Source organism: Rhinoderma darwinii, chromosome 3 (genome assembly GCF_050947455.1).
Source record: "Rhinoderma darwinii isolate aRhiDar2 chromosome 3, aRhiDar2.hap1, whole genome shotgun sequence".
Classification (NCBI taxonomy): domain Eukaryota; kingdom Metazoa; phylum Chordata; class Amphibia; order Anura; family Rhinodermatidae; genus Rhinoderma; species Rhinoderma darwinii.
In genome coordinates, this window is record NC_134689.1 from 155,882,613 (window position 1) to 155,903,013 (window position 20,401).

At 38.1% G+C, this 20,401-nt stretch overlaps 1 protein-coding gene across 4 annotated transcripts in view; it reads right to left on the reverse strand.

Moving 5' to 3' along the window:
- Positions 1-1,378: 1,378 nt before the first annotated feature.
- The window catches only part of CPSF6 (cleavage and polyadenylation specific factor 6), a 41,840-nt gene continuing 22,817 nt past the window's right edge, over positions 1,379-20,401 (reverse strand). For 2 of the 4 annotated variants that reach the window (XM_075856932.1, XM_075856930.1), the window contains exons 8-10: positions 19,434-19,587; positions 18,782-18,972; positions 1,379-1,797 (exon numbers count right to left, since the gene is read on the reverse strand). In XM_075856932.1, the coding sequence (XP_075713047.1) occupies positions 18,786-18,972; positions 19,434-19,587 (341 nt within the window). In that variant the 3' untranslated portion in view covers positions 1,379-1,797; positions 18,782-18,785. Of the gene's footprint in view, positions 1,798-18,781; positions 18,976-19,433; positions 19,588-20,401 lie in introns of all 4 variants that reach the window. The other 2 variants (XM_075856931.1, XM_075856929.1) reach the window with 1 other exon arrangement.

Consider the following 20,401-nt stretch of genomic DNA (forward strand, 5'->3'; position numbering starts at 1 on the left):
ATATCAGTCTAAGATGCAGAATACCGTTGCTTGAACGCTGCCATACTGCATTTCCCCTTCTCAGTACAAGGTCAAACCAGCCAAGTAAATGTCTTCAAAGCACATTGAACAGTTTGCACTCCAACTGTCCCCTGCCAACATGATGCAACACCTCTGCCTGTGTATGCAGGAAAAAGGTGCAATGGAGAAAGATTGTGGCATTTTCAGGAAATTAGGGAGCAAATAGCCCAAAAGGGTAGAATAATTCTAAAGATAAATGTCACTTTTAGCATTAAAAACAAAAAAACGCTCATCAATTCACTTTGACCAGAAAACCTTTAGGCCAGGATCACACATACAGTTTTGATGCAGGAAAGGTGAAAAGAACGCACCTCCTTACTTTTGAGTCCACTTCTGTGTTTGTCTCAAAACACAACCAAAAGCTACCACAATAAGCTGCATCAAAACGGTGTGTGTGATCCTGGCCTGAATAAAAGCACATGCAGGATCAATAAAAGGGGAACATTAAATCAGGATAAAAATGCTTACCTGGTTCTGTTTAACTGCATTTAAACAGGTTAACAATGTGACAAACATGTATTAAAGAGAAAAATCTTTGTACAATTTAACTTTGCATTTAAATTGAACCTACTAATTGTACAAACACATATGCAATGCAAATTCTTGTAAAGCAAGATCCTTTTGTCTCAATAATAAATTTTGTGCATACAGCTTGCAGTCTATTTTACCACAGAGAAGACAAATTTACTGTCGGTAGAACCTGTAACAGTATTCAAGCAGTGTAAAGGTAACCATGCCACCAACGATCTTGAAAACTTGTTATTATACAGAATTCCAATATAAGAGGAAGTAGATAAGATCTACATTAAATCTTTCATAGAAAGAAAACTAGCGTTGAACGGAAACAAAGTTAATTCCACCATAGGATGATGCAGTAATGAAAAGAACTCAAATCTAATATTAAACGAATATTAACGCTAATATTAAATGGAATAGTAACTGTTGGATTTAAACTAAACCAAATTTGCAAAACCAGTGGTGACATTGTGATTAATACTCCAACACATGTTTTAATACAGTCATAAATGTAAGATGGAATGGCTGCCTACTCGAATAGTTATGGCATGCATTGGCTAAACCAATTATTCGTGTCTCACACGATTTGCTACCAATAATTGGTATTTTAATATACAAGCTAATTAATAAAATTAAAATGTCCAACAGTGATTTAGCCAACAAATACATCTAATTCCGTTCTTTTACATGAACTATGGAGACCCAATAATTGCAAATTGTGGTTAAAAAACAAACAAACACACGATCTATTTGCTAAAACAAGCCTTTCCCTGAGGTGTAAATTGAAAATAACTTGAACAGCTTTACACATCAGCCCCATTAAACAATTTATTACAATACCACAGAATTTGTAATTGAGGTGGTGTAATGTACAAACATCAACATGAATATTTTAACAGGAACAAACAACTATAAAAACAAGAAAGAACTGGACTTCCAATTGCTTGCACATTATAAGTTGTCATTGTAATGTATAACCAAAGTAGCAAGAGCTATTAATGTTTACGTCACACGGGTTTCAGTCAAATAAAACATTTAAGCAACTTAAAAATAAAAGTAGATCTACTGGTTACCATGTTTGCAGATTTGCTTTATTCACATCTAGATCTGTTCATTTTTATCCACAAGTTCTGAGAAAGTGAGTCATGAAGCAAACTGAAGGCCAAAGTGTCTTCTGTGAAGAGTAGGTGTTGATCGTTCAAGATGTTCCTCTTCTGTCAGCTGTAATGTGTTAAAATTGTGATGTAGATTTGATACAGTACGAGGCATATTCAATTCGTCAGAACAGAATCAAAATACATTTAACGTTTCACTAAATATTACAGCTGTAGAGTTTGTGGCATCGAGAGCTTTACATGCAGCTACATACATTTTTGTATATTTACACATTTACATGTATATAAGATTGTCCAGTATCATATGGAAGAAAACTTGTTCTCAAAATACAATTATCAGATACTTACAGTCTTATGTACAGTTAAATGTGAACTAGCGCATATAAACACACAAGTACAGCTATAAACATAACAGCAAATGTTTAGACATTCTAATATTTATAAACACACAAAATACCAATAAAAACTTTTAAAAATGTTACCAGGATTGTACAAGTTAGGTTTCAACGAAGGTATCATCCACATTACAGTCTACCGGTCTCTAGATGGGCTTTAAAAGAGCGCATCTCCAGAAACAAGCCAAATACCGGGTACTCAGTTTTTAATGAATATAGCTTTAAATTAGAAAAATAGAAAGTACACAAAAGCAAAATACTAAATATTTCAAAACTTAAATCATACCAAAAGAGGCTTAGTGTACACAAAATTGACTAAAAATACATTATTTAATAAAACATTACATTTTCCTATTGATTTAACAGTTACATTTGAAATGATCCAACACGTATGCTTTGGCTAGGAGCACTAATAACTCACTAATTTTATTCAAATCTGTTCCATTACATGCTAGGTGCAATACCTTGACAAACTTTTAACAGGGTTTGCAAAGGAAACGCATTTAAGGATACTTCTAATGTTGCAGCCGTTCTCACCTCTCGCCAGAAGTTTAAATCAGACGGCGTGAGACGCAGCCGGCTTATCAGGAGGTACGATTTTTAAAGCAAAACGTACAAGGCCCAAGAATCTTAAACCACATCGATCTGCCAGCTGCATCTCCCACTGTCCAATTTAAACTTTTTAGGGAGACCAGAAGCATGCTTGTACAGTTTAAAAGACCTAGAAAATGTCATAAGTACAGATATTTGTTTCAAGATCCACCAAAATTATCCAAAATATATACAAATAGTACTACATGAGAATAAGTCATGAGTTATTCTAGGAATAATACACCCCTTCTGCCCGTTCTAAAAAGTTTAACAAGGTTTAGTAGCATAAAGGCTAAGACCAGAATAATTCTATTCAGGTCAAAGATACTAGGTGGTTACTAATACTCACAGCTATGATTCAGAAAGGGTGCATTATTCCTTGCAATATACAAGTTTCTTTAATAAAATAAATTTTACATCAGAGCTAACCAAGTATTAGTTCTATTTATACGGGTATTTACAAGAATTAGTACATATCCAAATCACTATTTGTACAGTGTGTAGAAAGAGACTAAAAATTTTTTCCAGCCACGTCCCCATTGCATAGCAAATAAAAAAAAGTACCCTTTTCTATGCACAATATTAATATGTCTGGTCCCCATACATATACAAATACATGTACTGTATACCTGTGACTGACGCTTCAAAAGAAAGACGACCAACAGCAAAGGGAACATTCGTTGGCAAAGGCTTTGTTTGGCCATAAAATTGACAGCATCTCTCTCGATGAATACATATCAACATCCCACTTGATGGCCAAATGACAACACCTTTAATGAAATTTATTGCCCCTGCCAATAGACTGATTTATGTGAAACAAATTTTACTTTAAGCTGGTCAGACATACAAGTGATTGTCAGTAACCATGATCAGTCAGAATTCACCCATTGGCTCAAGAAACTATGCATATTACTTATAAAAAGATCTGTCACGGAGGTACAAGCTTGAATAATTATGCAGCATATACCTCCGTGACTCAAAAGCACAACACTGCACAAGCGCAGTGTCAAATATGACAGTACCTTTACAACGTGCCATCATTAGCATAGATGGCCTAAAAAAGTTGATAAGGTTTCCTGCACAAGTACAGGATTTGTTACGTATTTTCGGTCTGGATCTGCGGGCGGAAAAGCAGCAAGAAAAGACTTGTAGGCAAGAGGATGATACTTAAGCTCTCATCCACATGCTGCTGAACAATTTTCCGCAAGGAGATCAGAGCATGCTGCAGATGCTCACTGTTCTGGATGTTTAATGCGGATTTCACTCTTTTTAATGCTGAAAGGGTTAAATTTGCGTGTAACACGATTGAAAATCTGTAACAAATCCACTGTGTGTGTGGGTACAATAGAGAAAGCAGGAGCTCCCAAGTTCCAGGTTTACGTTAAACTATATGTACCTCTATGACAAACCCGCTTTCATGGAGCTCGGGGAGACACATGGATGCCAAGCACTTTAGATAAATAAAATGGATTAATGCACCACGAGAAATACCTCTACAATTAACTCTTTAAACAATAACAAGCAATTGTTAGGCTTAGGTGAGGTCTCAGGAGGAAAAAAAAGCCGCTGCAGACCAAGCCATCAGACCAGTTTACTGACTGATTCGGCCGACAACAGCATTCTGCAGCTTCTATGTATAGCCATACATTGAAGCTGCAGGATTGAAAACGAAACAACATTTGTATAAAAGTATATTACAAAAACGTCTTATGACAAAATACATACATTTTTTTTCTTATTAAACGGGGAGGGTGTTTTTCCATAGCCTTTAAAGTGATTTTTTTTTTTTAAACAAAAATGTGTATCAGTGTTCGATGCAACTTTCTAATTAGCTTATATTGAAAATTATTTACTTTTTGAGATACAGATGCTTTTTATTCTGTATACAGAGCAGGTCTATCGTACGCGGAGACCTGAATCCGTCAGGTCAGCGGCACTGACGGGTTTGGTGACACCGGGTCCTGCATGGATCCATCTGTAAACAATCACATCTAAGTTACGAACTTAGATGTGATAACAGCTTGATTCGGCGTGTCTCAACCCGCTGACATTGAACCAGTCAGTCCTGCTGACCTGACCGATACAGGATTCAGCCCAAAATACAGGATACAGAGAAGCTGTATCTCAAAAAGAATAATTTTAATAAAAATGCAATTACAAAGTTGCAAACACACTTTTTTTTTTTTTAAATAATAAAAATCGCTTTCTAAGGTGTACATAGCCTTTAAGTAAAAATCCCCACCTCTGGACAAGCCCTGTCCCTTAGCAGTCCGTCACCTCGAAATGGATGAGATCAGGGGGAAATACTAATGTTTTTTGCAAGTGGTTAGGATTACTTTATCATTAGTTTCTAAGTTTAGCATTCCTTTAGGGTGCATCGCCCTTCACAGCTTCACACGGAAACTAGAAGCCACTATAGAAAGAGGATTTAAAAAAAAAAAAAAAAAGGGGAGGACTAAGGCCCTACAAACAAGGAGGTGTAAAGGAAAAAAAACAAAAAACGCACAACTTATTTTGTATTGCAATGTATTGAGCTCTACCTAGTTTCTGCAAAAAAACTAAAAATAAGAAGAAGTCCTACGACATTAGGGGAGGGGTCTTTATCATTTATTGAAGTTAGAGATTAGATGTTTTGTACTTCTAGAAAAACAGCATTAGATTTGGGTGGTACAATTATCAATAAGAATACACACATTTTTAGGCCGTTTATAATTTGCATACCCAGTTATTCTTCGCATCTATGTATATATATATATATATTTACATATATTTTTAACATTTTTAACAAAGTTTACAGTGTCACGTGTAATAAATTTCTCCCATCACCCACATATTGAAAAGACTATTGGAAGATGGGTGTAAAAATTCATCCTAAAGTACACATCCTTTACACCAAAGCAACCTCTTCATATGTTGCCTAATGGTACGTGTTAATGCTGCTAAACAGAGATATTTAGGACTAGGTCACAAAAGCGTAGACAAAAGATTGTGCACATCAAAAGAAACAGAATTTTTCTATAAGGCAAAGAGCTAAACAAAAAAAAAACATGTGGAACAAACAACAGTTTACAAAATAAGGAGAATGTTTTAATGCAAATTGCGGGGTTTTTTTTTTTACGTTGTAAGTTCAAAGGAACATTGTACAAGAGGACTGGAGTGAAGCTACAATGTGTTACAACAATTGAGTTTACTGTAAGTTTAGGAGACTGCTTAAAAATTAGGGTAACTGAAATAGGCAGAACAACTATTGATAAAACCTGAAATTCAGATGACAATCCTCAAATACAAAAAGGATTTATGATGGCAACACATTTGAGCTACAAAAAAAATCCTTACTACATCTTTTTATTCCCAAGGTACATAAATGCGGAGGTAAACCGAAATACAACAGGCAGTTTTTATTTGACTAATGTGGGGGAGTTATTACTTATGGACCATTGTCATAGTGATCTAGTTATTCATCCTACTAATTCAAAGTTTTCATCCTGTTAACACACAGGATACCAATAACAAAAGGTGTGATAAATGTTCACAATGTCCAACTGACATTCAGGAGTTCATAGAGAGCGTTCATTCATTGAATGTGTATTCATCTGTAAGATCTGTCTCCTCTGTGCATCAGTGCGGTGTCTAGCTCAAAACATATACTGGAAGCCAAAATACAGCAAGACCATTCCCCCCCCCCCCCCCCCCTTTACTATAGTGTAAAAATGTGCTCAAGATACAATCCACAATTGTGCATATGGCGATCGAGAAACAACGACTGACAGGTCGTTTTTATGGTATAAGGAAGGTTGGACATCACAAAATTGCCAAAATCCTTATTGTTGCAACCAGGGCTTGTGCTATGGACCCATACAGTCACACTTACATAATCAATTCAGATAAAGATCAATTTTTTTTTAGCATCGAATGAATAGCTGACAACACAAATATAATATACTGGAGTACGCAGAGGTTCCAAACCAACATAGCAGTTTAGAATTGCTAGTGTGAAAGAAGTCACAGTGCAATACCGAAGTACTATACTAAACTATAAAAAGGACAACTGCTAACATGCCTACAGCCTTTACTTGGAAGAGAAACAGAACAATAGCTAGTAAGTGACCCTTAAACTGTTTCCACAAATAAGGGTACTGAATCGTTACTGCAAATAGCTAATTTTACGGTGAAATTAGGTTTATTTTTAATGAGTTATATAAGAAAATTACAAGTCACAGAATAGTGAAAATACAACATATTTGTACTGAACGGGCTCTGAACAAGATTGCTGGCATTCACATACAAATGTTTTGTACACATTTACAGTAAATGAAAGAGTTAACATACGAGAGACTTAGAGTTAAGTACAAAGTAAGTATACCCGTCAGAATGGACACACTGCACTGGATTACATTTCATCTGAGCATACTGTGCAAGTAGCACGAGTTCTTGACTTATTCTCAAGCTCCGAGCTCCCACTAGCCTCCGACAGCTTTCCTTCATTAGAACGTATAGGAAAAGATGAATAATTAGAGCTGGGGAAGGGGGGGGGGGGGCTCCCTGACTTAAATGACCAGTGTCACGGGAATTTTTTTTTTTTATCAATTTGCTTTTAGTGTTTTATTAAAAAAACAATTCTTTGTGTGTTTGTGTTTTACTTTTTTTTAATTTTTAACTTTTTCTTGTCCATGGGGGCTGCCATTTTTTTTTCCATCTCTATATGTGTCGATTAACGACACATACAGACATGGAATACGGCACATACAGTCCCATAGTGAATGCGAACTGGGCCCGTTCCATCCACTATGCTGTACGCCGTCTGTGTGGGAACGGCGCATGCGCCGCTCCCACACAGTCCAAATTTAACTGTGCGACGTCCGGCGCCATTTTCTTGTGGACCGTAAGTCGCGGCCGGACAGTAATATTACTACTTCCGGTCGCGGCTTCTGCACTTGGAGCGGGGGTAGCAGACGGAGCGGACGGACAGGAGGGAGCGGCGGCGGCAGGTAAGTTATTTCTGTGTATGTAAGTGTTTTACTGTGTGAATACCACTGCATGTAAACCTACTACACTGTGTGTTAGCTCAAAAAATGTCGACACACAGTGTAGGAGGTTTGACCGTTCAATCCCCTCGTTTCTCCCGGCACTAGCCAGGATAAAGGAGGGGGGGATTCTGAGAGCTCACTAGAGCGAGTGAGTTTTCTCAAATTTTGCAGCATAAAGCAATGTGGTTGCTTTACCACATGCAATGCTGCAATTTTGGTAATTGCTCCATCTAGTGACCAGCACTGGGAAATGTTATAAATTAGAATCTAATTTATATTTCCTGACTCGTGAAAAAATAAAAAAAATTAGAACAATGTTTAATCACCTATACACTAACTGTTTAACAAAAAAAAAATAATACTTTTTTCTAGCGACACATTCCCTTTAAGCTTGCTCTAATTTATCCAGTGCTAATGCAAGTCTCGTGAATGATGAAAACCACCCCCTGATTTTCCCTGCACAGAAAGAGATCGCATATCGCTAAGATATTCAATCACTTTTTTATCGATGGGATCGGATTCTGGGACCCCCAATGATCATAAGAATGTATCCCAACCCGCGCTACATTTTCCCGGTCACGGACCATCCAAGGAACTGCAGCACAGCCCCATTCAGCTGAGGTGTTTGCATGTTAGAATACATTTTAAGCAGAATACATTTTAAATAAGATATACCTTCAGCGAACCAATTACAGCCATAAATACCTTTTCCTTTGGTAGACTGGCATTGATATACGAGTGTTTAATTCAAACCTGTATCAGTTCCTTACAACATGCAGGCTTCTCCAGGAAATTCACATTTCTTATGGCTTCCTCGCAGCCCATACGCAGAATAGACGGTTTTTCTTTTTATCAAGTATGGGATATTTACATACTATAGATTGATACAGTGAGGGGCACGCTCTCTAGTTTATAGCAAAGCTGTTGAGTCTTATAAGATCAGCGCTGCTTTTCCACGCATCTGGGTCTGATATGCAAGTGGCAAATGTAGTGTAGAAAATATATCTATCTATAGCTATAGATATATATATATATATATAAGCTAGTCTTAATTTATGTTCATATATCATACTAAGTCTCTTGAGCTTTTGAGGAATACATTGTGTACAACTTAAAAACAATTAAAAAAAAAACACTTCATAAATGGACTATGTAAATTTCAAAGGTTTTTATTGACACTTTGAATGAAACAGTTTTTACACAACACAATGGGGTATGAAGTTAAATGATACACGAAACCTAGCCGTTGCATGCCATGTTCCCATAACGGTAAAAACCAGGGTAAAGGGTCCCATGGTAAGCAAGACATCTCCTGCTGGCAACGCCAGGACAAGGACACAATGAAACAAATAGCTTGTTGAAAAACAGAGAAGGGAAGGACATAAAGGAGGGCTACAGTAGAGCACTTCTCTCCAAGTGGATCTGGGCACCATACTATGCTGTCCTGTTTAAGGGCAGCATATTCCAGGGACAAGTTCACTATACTATTACCCAAACAGCATTAAAAAAAAAATTATATGGTGCCGCTTGGCCTAATAGTAGCTCTAGCAGAATACAGTGGACTAATAGTTTGACATCTATATTCATGAGGGGCGCGCTCCCCCACCCCTCCTCACCAGTGACTGACAGGTGCTGTGTATCTTCATGTATGTATGTCGGCTATCTGACACTGGTGAGGAGGCTGGAAGTAGGTAGGGGGTGCAATCCTCATAAATACACCACTCATAACCGAGTCCATTACATTCTTTGTTGGTTACCATTAGCCAAGCAACACAATATTTTATTTTTTTACAGTGGACCTTTCCCCATAATAGGCGGCACTTAAACTGGTTAGCATAGTATGTCGACAGATCCGTTTTAACAGATGCAAAAAATACATTAATTGGAAGAAGAATCATTTTGTATGCCCCATTAACGACCAGCATCCCAGCCATGAAAAATATCACCATGGGGGAAATGGACACCAACCACCGTGTGCAGCTCAAGGCTGTAAGTAGCAGTTTCAAGGATTCTAGACTTGCTAATTTGACCGGTCTGTCTATCTGGAAGTAGACCGGGCAGTTTTTCATTGATCTCTAACATAACTTTGTTGTTAACTAGGCCAAAAATTGGTAGACCAAGCAGTCTAAAAGCCAAATCTCTTCAACTCTACACAGCCGGATTTTCAAAATTTCACTTACCGTCAGCAACCATGCAAACAACAGTAAAAAAAATTTTTTTTAAGACAATAAAAAAACCCTATCTTTTTTTTTTTTTAACATGGCCACAAGACCTTTCATATAAAAACCTTCATGGACAAAGAGCTGTCACCTATACTGTATTGAAAACCATGTCTAATATCTAATAAAAACTTAGTTGAAGGCAGAAATTTTCAATTTGTCTACAGCTTTTCCCACAGTGCTCACTTCTATCGGCCTCGTATTGCTGCAGTGTGTTTACCATGGACCACCTCATGTTACTTGACAATCAAGAAAAGCCTTTAAAGTTATTTTTTTTTTTTTTTACTTATTTGTAAAATAGGAAATCAGTTTTCTAATATACATGTATTAGAAATTCTGGTCACATATTTCTTCTAGTTCATGATGCCCCTGTCACAGTAGAATGGTACAGCCCACAGATAGTCCAGTGTAATGCATCCACAGGCTGATTATGACTAAACATGGCGTCAGTCATGTGACCAGCGCACGCACGCACGCACGCACGCACACACGCACTTTGGGACAACATTGGCTATGTGGATAGGAGTAACAGTGGAATAATGATAAACAATTGATTCAGCCTACCTGTATTCACCGTCTCTAGATAATTCATAAAATAACTGCCAGTCTCTAGGTGATGTTGTCAGTTTGTTAATAAAGTAAAATAAAAAAAAACACAAAAAAAACCCCCCACAAAACAAACCGTGGAGGCCGTGAGAAGAATATAAGGGCTGCTCCTCACACACTGACAGACATGATGAGATGCTGCTGTAAGTAGAAATACTTAATTTCTGCTCCTCAATCTATTATTAACCTGTTATATACCTGGACAGTTACCTGAATGCCAGTGGTCACATGATGTGGGCCACATTGACTGTCCATTCAGTTATCCTATGGGGGCTTTTTTATGGACAAATCTGTGGGCTACACCATTTTTTTATTTTTAGACGGAGACAACTGCACTGATATAAGAAAGGAATGTCAGCAGAATTTTAAATACATGTATATAATCTGTATAATTCCCTATTCTAGAAAATAAATGAATAAAAAAACTAACGTGGGCAACCCCCTTTGAGGACCTATCAGCGCACTTTAAAGTACCTGTTTTATTAGAAAAATCATTAGTCCCTTAAATAATAATATTTTTCTAAATGTACTTTAAACAAATGTAAATAAAATGCATCAGTATAAAATGTGCTTTCATTATGCAGAAAAAGATCTCTATATACAGATTGAGTAGAGATGCATTAACACAGTACATAACGTTCTTATACACAGAATACGAGATATAGCGATAACCAGTGAGATCTCGAATTCTGAGACTGGTTGCTGCCATGGACAGTTGTTGGAAGATGCAAGTCAGGGAAGTCAGGTCATTTGCATAACGAAAGCACATCGTATAAAGAGACATTTTTACATTAGTTTGGTTACATGCATTTACACAAAAGATCACTTCCTCTATGGGGGCTGCCATTTCTTTTTTCATCTCTATATGTGTCGATTAAGGACACATACAGAGATGGAATACGGCACATACATCCCCGTAGAGAATGCGAACGGGAGCCGTTCCCTTCACTATAGTGTACGCCGCTCCCACACAGTCCAAAAGGAAGGTCTTCGGCAGAGCGACATCCGGCGCCATTTTCATGTGGACCGGAAGCCGCGGTCGGACAGTAAGATGACTACTTCCGGTCGCGGCTTCCGTCCATATGTTCAGAAGCAACGACAGGGAGCGGAGCCAGCGGCAGGAGCATGTAAGTGATGTGTGTGTATGTTTGTGTTATACTGTGTGATTACCACTGTATCTAATCCTCCTACATTGTGAATTCGCTCAAAAAATGGCGGCACACAGTGTAGGTTTAAACATTCAACCCCCTCCTTTCTCCTGGCACTAGCCAGGATAAAGGAGGGGGGATTGTTTGAGCACACTAGAGCGAGTGTGTCTTCTCCAATTTTGCAGCATAAAGCAATGAGGTTGCTTTACCACATGCCAATGCTGCAATTTTGGGAATTGATCCCTCTAGTGACCAACACATGGAAATGTTATAAATTAGAATCTAATTTATAATATTTCCTGACTTGCGAAAAAATTAGAACAATGTGTAATCATTTATATACTAACCGTTTAACTAAAAAAAAAAAAGAAGAGAATTTCTAGCGAGACATTCCCTTTAAAGAGGCTCTGTCACCAGATTAAAAGTGCGTCCTACACTCCTCATTGTTCCAGCCCAGCTTCTTTCACTGCACAGTGTGATTGTTACAGTGAGATTGTGCAGTAAAAGAAGCTGGGCTGGAACAGTGAGAAGTATATGATGCGGATTGGTCACTGATTGGTCAGCATCATACACTCCTGTACAACGCCCAGTTGGTCAAAAGGTAAAAACACGCCCAGTTGTCCATCAAGAAACTAATTAGCATAACTTTAAAATTGTTCATAACTTGCTCAAATGATCATTTTTCAAAATAAAAACCACTGATGTTATCTACATTACAGCGCCGATCATATTATGTACAATATAGGGCATTTATAATCTGGTGACAGAGCCTCTTTAAGGGGTTAATGATTTTTTTTTTTATTTTTTTTTTTAATATAGGTATCCAATGATCTGTAAAAAGGTACTTCAAGTCTTATGCTGGACTCACACATTTTTGTTTTGTTTTTTTGCAAATAAGTGTGGATCCAAAGAGGAGATTTTTTTTTTTTTCCTATACATTTTTTTGGGATACATTTAAAGGAACAGTGTCATCACAAATAATTTTTTTATATGTTAAAGATGTTAGTGCTTTAATAAAAACGTTTATATTCATTTGTGTGTTTGTGTTTTACTGTTTCTTATTTTTACACTTTTTCTTCCCTATGGGGGCTGCCATTTTTTGTTCCATTTCTGTGTGTGTCGATTAACGACACACACAGACATGGAATACGGCAGCCACAGTCCCATAGGGACTGCGAACGGCTCCCGTCCCATTGACTGCCGTGTACGGCGTCTGTGTGGGAACTGCGCATGCGCCGCTCCCACACAGTCCTATTCGAAATTGGCGCTGTCCGGCGCCATTTTCCTGTGGACCGGAAGTCGCGGCCAGACAGTAATATTACTACTTCCGGTCGCGGCTTCCGGACTTGTGCACATGGAACAGCGGCAGCAAACGGAGCGGACGGGCCGGAGGGAGCCGCGGCGGCAGGAGCAGGTAAGAGATTTCAATGTATGTTAGTGTTTGTGTGTGTTTACTACTGTATGTAAACCTACTACACTGTGGGTTACCTCAAAAAATGGCGACACACAGTGTAGGAGGTTAAACCTTTCAAACCCCTCGTTTATCCCGGCACTAGCCAGGATAAAGGAGGGGGGGATGCTGAGAGCTCACTAGAGCGAGGGCTTTTAACCCAATGTTGCAGTGCTGCAATTTTGGGAACTAGCTCCATCTAGTGACCAAAAATGGGTAGTATTATAAATTAGAAAAAATTTATAATATTTCCTGACTCGCGAAAAAAATAAAAAAAATTTGAACAATGTTTAATCACCCACACACTAAATGTTTAATTTTTTAAAAAAAAAACATGTTTTTCTGGCAACACATTCCCTTTAAGTTTAAAAAAAGTAATAGTAATTGCATTAAATAGGCTCTGTCACCACATTATAAGTGCCCTATCTCCTACATAATGTGATAGGCACTGTAATGTAGATAAGTTTTCATTTTTGAGCAATTTTAGATTTATGCTAATTAGTTTCTTAATAGACAACTGGGCGTTTTTTACCTTTTGACCAAGTGGGCGTTATGTAGAGAAGTGTATGAGGCTGACCAATCAGCGTCATACACTTCTCTCCATTCATGTCCATTTGTACTCGGCTCAGGGTGATCTAGCGAGATCACGCTGTGCTGTCACATACACCCACATTAACTTTACTGAAGTGTCTTGAGAGTGAATAGACATCGCCTCCAGCCAGGACTGTCTATTCACACTCCCAACACTTAGGTAAAGTCAGCATCATATACTTCTCACCCTGTTGTCTATTAAGAAACGAATTCGCATAAATCTAAAATGCTCATAACTTGCTAAAAAAAAAAAAAAAAAGATTGTTTTTCAAAATAAAAAACACTTATGTACATTACAGCGCTGATCACATTATGTAGGAGATAGGGCACTTATACTGTGGTGACAGAGCATCTAAGAAAATTCACTAATAACTGCATATATGAATCCAGCTTTAGGCCCCATGTACACGATAGTGAAAAACCTCTGATTGCGGTCCGCAATTACGGACCCGCCCGATTCTATTGGCCGCGGACACCTTTCCGTAGCGCTACGGAAAGGTGTCCGTGCCATAAAAAATGGAGCATATTTGTATGCATACTAAAAGAATTACGGAAAAAGCATTTTTTTTTATTTGTTCTAGGATATAACCATATGTAAAGCAAATTTGAAAAGTTGCTCAGCTTTTTATGTTAATTTAAAATTCAATCTAAAAATAGGAAATGAAGACAAAAATAGTTAGAGACCCTGTCACCTCTGAAAAACCACAGACTACAGTAATCCGTAAATATCTTAAGATGCAGATTGCCATTCTGCAATTTTTTGCTTTATAATCACTTGTATTTCCCTGCTGTACGTCCGCAAATGGGCCACGCGCTGTATGCTAATGCAGAGAGGACTCCTAAATTCAGCGATATAATGGAGAGAACTCATAGGACTCATCAGCATGCTGCACACGGCCTGTCTGCAGACTTACATGGGTGAATGCAAGCGAACAGTAGTAGAAAAATTGCAAATTTGGATCAGCGTCTTTTAAGCTATTTACAAATAGCAGTATTTTTAGTTTTTTTGGGGGACGTTGGGGTTGACCGATTCCCTTTAAAAAAAAAAAAAAATGAATACGAGTTATACTAAATAACAAAATCAAGGAATAAAATCTTTTGCCATTAAAATGTTCTTGCCAATTTTACTGATGTTTCTAAGTTAATATTGGAAGGGTTCTCCAAAGCATCACTTTGGCAATATCTCCTGTTCAATTTAACGGAGAGTGACTGCGCACATGAAGTCACCTTACGAAAACAGTTCTTAGGACTGGTAAGAGCCCAAGACCTTTTATGACAAATCTTAAAGAAGCATTCCCAGCAAAACCGTTTGGGCCCACATGTTTGTTATTGAGGTGTCAAATGATAGGGTGGTTAGAAAACTAGCCTATGACTATCTTGTAGTTTCACTCTTCATTCCGGGCTGCTGTTCAGTCAAATGATCCCTGCTTTGACTAGGAGCCTCGATGTGGGTCACATAGGAATATAAGATTAAGCTAGTCGGAGAGGGGTCATGTAACTGAACGGCAGTCTGGAACAGAGGCTGAATCATCAAGATAAAGCCATAGGCGAGTTTCCTAATCACAATAAGGTTTAAGATACCTCAATTACAAATGAAGGGGGGCCAAAACATTTTTTGCCGATAGTGCTTCTTTAACCCCTTAATGATCAGCATATTTTAGACCTTAATGACCAAGCCATTTTTTCCATCGTCGCATTCCAAGAGCTATAACTTTTTGATTTTTGCGTCGACATAGCGGTATAAGGTCTTGTTTTTTGTGGGACAAGTTGTCATTTTTAATAGCACCATTTTGGGGTACATAGAATTTATTGATTAACTTATATTAACTTTTTTTGGTGGGGCTAGAAAAAAAAACCTGCAATTTCGCCGCCACACTTTTTTGCGTCCTAAATTTACGCCGTTTACTCTGTGGTATAAATAACACAATAACTTTATTCAGCGGGTTGTTGCGACTGCAATGATACCAAATTTGTATCGTTTTTGTAGGTTTTACTACTTTACACAAAAAAAACACTTTATCAAAATTATTTTTTTTTGTTTTTCCATATTTGAAGAGCCATAACTTTTTTATTTTTTCGCCAATGCAGCTGTATGAGGGAAGACTTGTAGTTTTTATCAGTACAATTTTGGAGTAGATGCAACTTTTTATCACATTTTTTTTTTAAGGCTGAATTCAAAGAAAATTTTTGCATGGTTTTATATTTTATTTTATACGACGTTCACCGTGCGGCTTAAATGATGTAATGTTTATAGTTGGGGTCGTTACGGACGTGGCGATACCAAATGTGTATAACTTTTTTACTTTATTTTGTTTTTTTTAATACTAAAGCAGTTTGTAAAGGGGGAAAAGTATTATTTTTTTTTGATTATCCGATCGCATTTATAATACACTGCAATACTTCTGTATTGCAGTGTATTATGCCTGTCCGTGCAAAACGGACAGGCATCTGCTAGATCATGCCAGAGGCCCCCGGCTGCCATAGAAGACACAGACAATCGGCGATCTTATCGCCGTGTATCAGTGGGATGAGAGGGAGCTCCCTCCCTCTCTCCAAAACAACTCCGATGTAGTGCTCGCTATTGAGCGCTGCATCTGAGGGGTTAAACGGGTGAGATCGATACTAATATCGATCTCACGTTTGAGCAGGGATGCCCCCAGCCCTCAGCTACCTCTGGCAGCTGAGAGCAGGGAGATTTAACGGCTCCCTGCTCTGTTTACTTATTCCGATGCAGCGCAGTAAAAAGGCTATTGCATCTGAATGAAGCCCGTTAGTGGCCGCCGTAAAAACATTATGGGGCGGTCACTAACGGGTAAGCGTTATTAATGGCTCATGGATGTTTACTTATTAAGTAAACAAATGGTTGGATGCCGTACATGATGCAAAATTAAATTCTCAAAATACGTATTTGTTCCACAGGAAACTGCCAACGTTTCATTACCGTTATCTGGCAGGCTTCCCAGTCATTCTGTAATTACATGACGTGTAAAACTAAGCCACTGTGAATACATACGGGAAAAAATACATATGGCCAACCTAGACAAAAAGTCACGGTTAAACACAGATGGGAGCATTCACATTAATTTCCTACGCCAGTCTTAGCTTTCTGCTCTGCTGGAGTAAGATGCAAAAGATTTATTAATAGGCGCACGCCTCTTAATAAATCTGATGCATCAACCAGCTGAGTAGCCTTAGGGCCTTATATGCAACGCAGCATTCAACGTCCTAACGATGCCCCGCATCAGTACATTGGATGAGCCAGGAGCCTGCAGGGAGAGCTGGGGGGGGGAACCCGGAGGGGTGTATCAAAGAGGACCAGTGTGGAGAGTATACAAATGGTTTTTTTTTAAAAAATTATTTGCTCCAGTTTTATGGAGTAAGCGAAGATAAATTTGCTGAGCCACCATGGCCACGCCCCTTTGTAAGCCAAGCCCCCTTTTCAAAAAGTGCTGAGTGTAGCGTAAAAGGCCCGAAAGTTGCAAATTGCGATACTTCGGCCTTATTGTGACTTTTCTAAGCCAGAAAAATGGCGTAAAAAGTTATATAAATTTACGCCTGGGTTTTGAACTGAAATTGTACAGATTACACAACATACCAAAAAAAGTTGTACTTTTTTTTTTTTATTGTATTAATTCATTCAACATTAAAGGGGTTATTTGGGAAGTGACATTTTCTTTTTAGTAGGGACTGTAAATTAAATAAACCAAAACAGCAATATTTACCTATCCACTCCCGATGGTTGACTTACATGCATATAGCATGCGACCGTTGCAGCCAGAGTGCTCAGCGCCCATGTGGTTTTTTTCTGCCATCATGCCAGAAATATGATTAGTAACCACAGACCCCGCTGAGCCCTCTGATTGGCTGCAGCAGTTACATACTACGTGCATGTACACAACCACCGGGAGTGCCACCGAAGCCTTAGCACTGGATCGCCAGGGGCAAGGATAGGTAAGTGTTGCTTTTTTCGATTTCCTATGCAGTCCCTACTAAAAAAAGGTTCACTCCCCGGATAACCCCATTAAGGAATTGTATTATAAGCAAATCCCTTAAAACGTCTACTACTACCAATTTCCCACATATGGTTTACCAGTGCCATTAACAAAATAGACAAAAATAAGTATTTTGTTGACAGCAGCTTAGAATTTGAATTCCATGTATCTGCTTTCCCCTAATACTTGAATCACTCCCATTCATAAAGAGTGTGTTTGGAGTATTAGAAGTATAATTATGCATTGCGGTAAATTTAGCGAAGATATAAGATAAGATTCAGCAAAGGAACTTTTGCTTTAAGTTGCTAGATAGACTGGTTGCCTGACAAACCCCAATAAAAGAAAGACTGTGCCTGTTAGAAAGTGTGTCCACAGCAAAGGGTAACCAGTGTTTCCCAAATAAAGGGGTTTTCCTATAATGATCATTTATATCCTATCCACAGGATAGGTGATAAATGTATCATCAGTAGAGATCTGTCCGCTGTGGATAGGTGATAATCGTTATGAGAAAGCCCCTTCAAATGTCTTCAACTCAGCGCCAAATGGTCATTGAGCTGTGGGCCAAACTGCCATGTTAATCCTACATGTGAGAAAATAAACTTAGGTGAAGAACCCCTTTAAGAGTAACAGAAGATAATTGAAATGACTCACCTGTTTCTAGTATGTTATTTGATGACAAATAATTTTCATGACATCACTAAATAACACTGTACACAGTACATATAACCCCAAAATACATCTGAAGAACATGTCAACCTTTTTCTCACCCTTCAATGCTCCTGCTATACATACGTTATTCTTTCACGATATCTTTTAAAATTGCTGATACTGAGATAATAAAATTACGCACTTCCTACAAAACAATTTTCCATTAACTGTAATAAGGCTTGCTTAAAACGGCACTTACGTTTTAATAGATTAAAACAAAACATAAAAACTAGTATCTGAACCATCAGGTACTTACCAATACACCAACGTTTTCGAATGATAGATTTTTTTTGTTAACCTAACACAGATTGACTTATTCTGCAGAGCTTAACGCCTCCATGATTCAGCCTATAACATACCCACCTGCTTAGCGATGACGGTACTCTCTTTCTCTGTCTCTTTCTCTGTCACGATCACGCTCCCGATCACGATGCCTTTCTCGTTCACGGCTTCTTTCTCTGTAATAGTCATCATGGCGATCCCTGCTGCGAGATTTGTGACGCCTGCTTTTTTCTCGTGACCTACTGTGGTCTCTTTCTCTTGAACGCTCACGTCTTCTAAAGGAAATCACTCAATTAATTTCCCTTAAAACTGAAAACATTCTCTCCCAACACACAAATTAAAATGATATTCTTAAAAAGGCAGGTCTCCACTACAAGGAATGCTGCTAATGTCTTTAAAGTCTCAGATGATCTTCACATTAAGGAGACTTAGGCTTGTTATGACATTAATTGCTCTCTTCCTTAAGACTGACATCAAGTGTCTTACTAGATGAAGTTATTATGCAGCTTTTGTATTCAGCCACGTTTAGGCAAACAGACACTAGGAGAAAAGAAAACCATTCCTTAATAGCCAATGCAAGAAATATGATTGATAAAAAAATAAATATACATATACACACACATACATATATATATATATTAATATATAAAATATTTTCTTACATTTCTTACAATGCACTTCTGTAGCTTTCCTACGGCTAATAAGCATATGCAATGAAGACAGAACACATTACCTAGACCCTGAACCATAAGATTTTGATTCAATTCCATGAAGACAATCCTGTAGAGAACTTATCAGCACTTTGCAACGATCATCGGCAGATACTTTGGATTGCTTAATTAAAGAAATAGCTGTTACCAAAGTTTCTATTGCACTTCCATAATCACCTGAGAAAAAAAGAATACACATAATTAACAACCCAAAAATGCAATAAATAAATACAGGACCTACTCGGACGTCTTTCTTGTGTTCTGACCATATACAGTGAAGGAAATAAGTATTTGATCCCTTGCTGATTTTGTAAGTTTGCCCACTGACAAAGTCATGAACAGTCTAGAATTTTTAGGCTAGGTTAATTTTACCAGAGAGAGAGAGATTATATATAAAAAAAAACAGAAAATCACATTGTCACAATTATATATATTTATTTGCATTGTACACAGAGAAATAAGTATTTGATCCCCTACCAACCATTAAGAGTTCAGCCTCCTCCAGACCAGTTACACACTCCAAATCAACTTGGTGCCTGCATTAAAGACAGCTGTCTTACATGGTCACCTGTATAAAAGACTCCTGTCCACAGACTCAATTAATCAGTCTGACTCTAACCTCTACAACATGGGCAAGACCAAAGAGCTTTCTAAGGATGTCAGGGACAAGATCATAGACCTGCACAGGGCTGGAATGGGCTACAAAACCATAAGTAAGACGCTGGGTGAGAAGGAGACAACTGTTGGTGCCATAGTAAGAAAATGGAAGACATACAAAATGACTGTCAATCGACATCGATCTGGGGCTCCATGCAAAATCTCACCTCGTGGGGTATCCTTGATCCTGAGGAAGGTGAGAGCTCAGCCGAAAACTACACGGGGGGAACTTGTTAATGATCTCAAGGCAGCTGGGACCACAGTCACCAAGAAAACCATTGGTAACACATTACGCCGTAATGGATTAAAATCCTGCAGTGCCCGCAAGGTCCCC